This window comes from Mesoplodon bidens (assembly GCF_964165515.1).
Source record: "Mesoplodon bidens genome assembly, chromosome: 12".
In the NCBI taxonomy this organism is placed as follows: domain Eukaryota; kingdom Metazoa; phylum Chordata; class Mammalia; order Artiodactyla; family Ziphiidae; genus Mesoplodon; species Mesoplodon bidens.
The window spans coordinates 26428488-26433666 of NC_138168.1; the positions used below are offsets into that span (position 1 = coordinate 26428488).

General features: G+C 47.2%; 1 protein-coding gene across 1 annotated transcript; it reads left to right on the plus strand.

Annotated features, from left to right (window-relative positions):
* The first annotated feature begins 1279 nt into the window (after nucleotides 1-1279).
* Nucleotides 1280-5179, plus strand: PNRC1 (proline rich nuclear receptor coactivator 1). Its single transcript, XM_081250527.1, has 2 exons — nucleotides 1280-1990; nucleotides 4087-5179. Exons 1-2 carry the CDS (start codon nucleotides 1445-1447, stop codon nucleotides 4528-4530), a joined length of 990 nt encoding a protein of 329 aa, XP_081106653.1. The 5' UTR covers nucleotides 1280-1444; the 3' UTR covers nucleotides 4531-5179.

Consider the following 5179-nt stretch of genomic DNA (forward strand, 5'->3'; position numbering starts at 1 on the left):
GGACTCTCAACCACTGCACCACCAGGGAGGCCCTGTCCAACTCTCTATCACAAAACACATATCAAGCACCACAAAGCTGAAGAATATTGGTTAAAGGCTGGTAGGATACAAAGAAGTTTAAGATTAGTGTGGTGTTCTAAAAACCTATAATCTAGTGTGGCAGGTAGTACGGATGGTGTTAAAATTTTAGTCTTACCAGACCTGGAGTTCAAATTCTGCTACTGGCTTACTGTATGACATTTGACAAGTACTTTTTGCCTAAGCCCGTTTTCTCTCCTGTAAACTGGGGATAAAATATAGTACCTATTCCTTAGAGTTGTTTCGAGGTTCAAATGAGATAATTCATGTAAAGAACAGTTCATGGCACATATGTGCTTGAAAAATAGCCACAATTCTTTCTCTGTCTGAGCGCAGTGCGGGGAGATGAGGAATTTCTATCAACACAGACCTAGCAAAATACACTGTATGTTGCAGAGCTGTTTCACTTTCTCCCTTTGAGACGCAAGCCTCCTCCTTTGCTTTCTTCTCGGTATCAGGCACTGTTTCGTGATCCCAGAGTCCCACAGTACGAAATCAGTAACATTTCCAATGTGCAATTACGGATCTATGGACAACTTTTTATACGTTAAGAGGCCAATTTCAGTAAGTCACTCCCTTAATTTTTACTCCGATTACCATGGCTAATGAGCAGCGTTCCTCACCCGAGTTAATGAAAAAAAACGTGAGCAACACTTCATCAAATGTAATTTAAATGTGGACTGGTTTTCTTTCCGACTGCGACGAATGTAACCCCTACCGTGCACTCTGAAATTTTAAAATTAAAAAACAACAATAATAATGCTATTATGTTGGGCTTGAAATAAGTACTTCCCCAAGGTCAGTGGCCGAGGGAGTAGGTGTCAGTGGCCTTGATGCTTCCGGATTCTTTCTCCCTGGTTCCCGCCCCCATCCCCATCCCCAAGATTCAGCCTAGATCTAGCCATCAGACCACCGCCTTCAGGGTGAGGTGCGGGGGTGAGGAAGAAGAGTGGGTAGGGGGGTGGGGCAGGTGGAACTGAAACGGAACTTCATTGTTCGCGGGACTGACTCTTCCCGAAATAGCCCGATGGCAGCGCCTGCGCAGTGCGCGCTCTTTGTGCAGGGCTGCAGCAAGCGGGTTGTTTGTGTGTGCCTCTTCAAGGCGGTGGAGGCGGAGCCGGAGGGGCGTGGCCTCCCTGTCGCATTATGGTTGGGCTTTCTCAGAGAGGTGGGCGGGGTAGGGCGGAGCCTCCGATAACAACACTCGGAGCGGAGGCTCAAGCTATTTGTTGCTGCGCCGCCACCGCCCGACCCATGGTATGTTCTTTTCTCGGGCTCTGTTAGCAGCAGCCGCCGCCGCCGCCCTGTGATTTCTGGCCTTATCTCCTCCTTCTACTCTTGCTGAGCCACTTTTCCTCGTAGTGCTATGACCGTCGTTTCTGTCCCACAGCGGGAGCCGCTTGTTCTGGGCGGCCGCCTTGCGCCCATGGGTTTTTCCGCCCGCGGTTACTTCGGGGCCCTCCCGATGGTTACCACCGCTCCGCCGCCTTTGCCCCGGATCCCGGACCCACGGGGGCTGCCCCCCACTCTCTTCCTCCCTCACTTCTTAGGGGGAGATGGTCCCTGTCTGACCCCTCATCCTCGCGCCCCGGCACCTCTGCCCAACTGCAGCCTCGCCACAGCGGGGGCCACCCCTCGGGCAGCACCAAAGAAGCGGCGAAAGAAGAAGGTGCGGGCCAGCCCGTCGGGGCAGCTTCCCAGCCGCTTCCACCAGTACCAGCAGCACCGACCGAGCCTGGAGGGCGGGAGGAGCCCCGCGACGGGCCACGGCGGAGCGCAGCAAGTCCCGGACCAGGCCCAGGCCGCTGCCTGGGCCCCGGCTCCTGCAACCGCAGCTCGAACTGAGGAAGCGAGCCCTTTCCCTGGTTCGCTGCCGCCCGCGGCGCCCGGCCAACCCTCGTTCAATAGAGAGGTAAGGGCCGCGAGTGGGACGGGGGGACCGCTGGCGTGCCGGCCCCTAGACGGCCACAGCCCGGACGCGAGGTTTGGGGCCCTGCGCTCTGGGATCGGGAAGGGAGGGGCCGGGTTGAGGGTTGAGGGACGGTTGTTTACTCGGGAGGGAAGTTTCCGTGACGCCCGCTCTGTTCTTGCTGGTGGGGGGGGGGAGGGGAGGCCAGCGCTGGCGCTGCTGATTGGCTCCGGGGAGCCGGCCAATGAGAGGAGCGGCTGCGCCCCAGCAACAGCCCGGATTTAGAAGGCTGGCGGCGTTCCAGGGGGTTTCGGCGTTCTGGGCGCGGGGTGGAGTTGGGGGGGGGGCGGGAGAAGGAAGCGACCCGCGGGAGGCTGACGTCAGCGCGCGCTACGTGCGGAGCGCTTCGGCGCCCATGAAGGAGGCGAGCCGGGCGGGGGTTGGGAGCGCGAGCGCGCGGGCCCGCTGGCGGCTTCCCGACCGCTGGGAGCGCCAAGACTGGTCGGGACGCGCGTACGGTCTCTCGCCACCCGGTGTGGGGTTTGCCATGGGGTGGCAGCCGCCCGCTTCCGGTTGGCTTTTTGCTGAGTTGTGAGGTGCCCGGTGTGGGGCGCCGGGCCACCTGGGGCGCTGCTCCTCGCGGGGCCGACCTACTTAGCTGTGCTTTTCAACTTCGAAAGTTGGCAGGAGCGGCGGCAGAGCTGTTGCCTCTTTGAGGCGATAAGTTCTCTGGGCTAGGCTATCAGATGAACGGCATTTACTGCGCATCCCCACGGTGTACTGGGCCAGGCTTTCTTAGCGGAAGGTAGTTTTATTGCTTGTGTCCAGAATGATGAAGTTTCCGAAAGAAGATTTCCCAGTTGAATTGACGATATGCTGCCCAGTTGCTATTGGACTAGGATAAAATTGATTAAAACTTAAACGGTATTAAGTGGCTGTATTACTTAAAGTAACCTTTGTATCAAAGTAAAGAATTTTTACTTGAATTTCAAAAACCTTCATAATGATAATGAAAATAAGTTACTGACATTTGTTGAAAGAATATTGGTTTGAGAGATTTGCGGCTTATCTAGCTGTGCCCTTGCAAAAACTTAAATTTGTCCACCGTGATTACTTAAATTTTGTATACGTTCCTTTCAGTTCCACGGCTTTTCTGTAATATTAATGATACTGTAAAAGCGAGTTTTTGTACTTGTTTCCTAGTAAGATTCCTTTATTTTCTAGAACGGTATAAAAACCGGGGAGCTCTGTTGTCAGTTACCCTTTTGACATGGATTATGTTACCTTGTGCTGCGGCTTTCTATTTGTGTCCTGGCTTCCCTACCGTATTACAAGTGTTGAAAGGGCAGTGATCGAATAGATTACCCTGTCTTTCCATCTCATGGCTTCTTATAAGGATCACTTGAGTTAGGAAAGCGACTGAAATTAAGGCAGTAAAGTTCTTGAAGCAGTTTTTAAAACAGAAAGTAGGGGGCAGGCAGAAGGCATTTTCTTCCGACTATGTATTACATGTGTAACTGGACGAGATGATAGAAAGTGGTAAGTATTTTCGTATTTAAATTTCTGAAATTTTGTTTTCACAAGCTGGGGGGATAATTTTTAATGTGTGTACTTAGTAACCATTATCAAAACACTTCCTCACTTAAAATCAATCTTCTGCTAATCAAATTTCAATTCTGACATAATTTTTAAAGTACCTGTCTTAAAAGGTAGTGTGTCTATTAACATAGTTTTTTTCCTAATTTCTGTTGGAAATATTCTACTGTAAAAACGCTGACCTTTGTTAGTTAGGAAGAGGTTGTCATACATGTTTGGATTATAGCTCATTACTCTTTATAGAAAGGTGGACTTGGTTACCTTGGGTTCTTTGACATTTTAGAATCAGCACTGGTAACAGTGATTACTAACTATTTTTAGTGGTAAAATTAGATGTGTGCCTATTTGGACTTCCAGGGATAAGTGCAGCAAACATTTAATCAAGACAGTGAACTAAAGTCCAGGGGAACTTTTTAAAAGAAAATATGTTAGATATATAGTGAGGTTCATGACTGATTTTTATCATGAGACTGTATTCACTTTTATGTTCCTTGTCTTTGTAGGTTTTAAAATCAAAGATGGGAAAATCGGAGAAAATTGCCATTCCCCACGGCCAGCTTGTTCATGGTATACACTTGTGTGAACAACCAAAGATAAACAGACAGAAAAGCAAATATAACTTACCACTAACCAAGATCACCTCTGCAAAAAGAAATGAAAATAACTTTTGGCAGAATTCTGTTTCATCTGATATAATTCAGAAGCAGGAAAAAAAGCCTTTTAAAAATACTGAGAATATTAAAAATAAGCATTTGAAGAAATCATCATTTTTAACTGAAGTGAGCCAAAAGGAGAATTATGCTGGGGCAAAGTTTAGTGACCCACCTTCTCCTAGTGTTCTTCCAAAGCCTCCTAGTCACTGGATGGGAAGCACCATTGAAAATTCCAACCACAATAGGGAGTTGATGGCAGTACACTTAAAAACTCTCCTAAAAGTTCAAACTTAGATCTCAGATTTCACTATGTATGTAAAACATAGCTTTTCCAAAATCCCTGGACTCTTGAAAAGCAGTGGTACAGAAATGGCAAATTACCTTGTTGCAATATCCAAGGGCAAAAGATGAGTTTAAAAAATTACAAACAGCTTGTATTATATTTTATATTTTGTAAATACTGTATACCCTGTATTATGTGTATATTGTTCATACTTGAGAGGTACATTATAGTTTTGTTATGAAAGTATGTATTTTGCCCTACCCAAATGGTAGGTGTTTTGTATATATACAATGGAGAAATTTTAAGTGTGCTAAGGCACCCGAAAGACCGATTTATTTGCACAAGGTACTGAGATTTTTTTCAAGAAACAGCTGTCGAATCTCAAGGTGAAGATCTCAATGTGAACAGTTTACTAATGCACTACTGAAGTTTTTAAATCTGTGGCACAATCATTGTAAACATGGGGTTTGTCTGTGTTTCTCTAAATTGATTTCTGCCTTCTAATCTGTAATTACCGGAAAACTGCTATTCCCATTTTTACCAAACTTAATTTCTGCGTTTTGGTTTATATCCATTCAAATTTAAAATTTTAATGCCAACAAAATCGGTTGTAATCAAATTTTAAAATAATAATAATTTGGCCCCCCCCCTTTTCAACTA

What these genes read in the sequence shown, in the direction of transcription:
- PNRC1 (XM_081250527.1), top strand. Translation starts at nt 1,445, where the DNA reads ATGACCGTCGTTTCTGTCCCACAGCGGGAGCCGCTTGTTCTGGGCGGC. An exon ending in AACCCTCGTTCAATAGAGAG is followed by an intron (nt 1,991 to 4,086) that starts GTAAGGGCCGCG and finishes TTGTCTTTGTAG; the next exon opens with GTTTTAAAATCAAAGATGGG.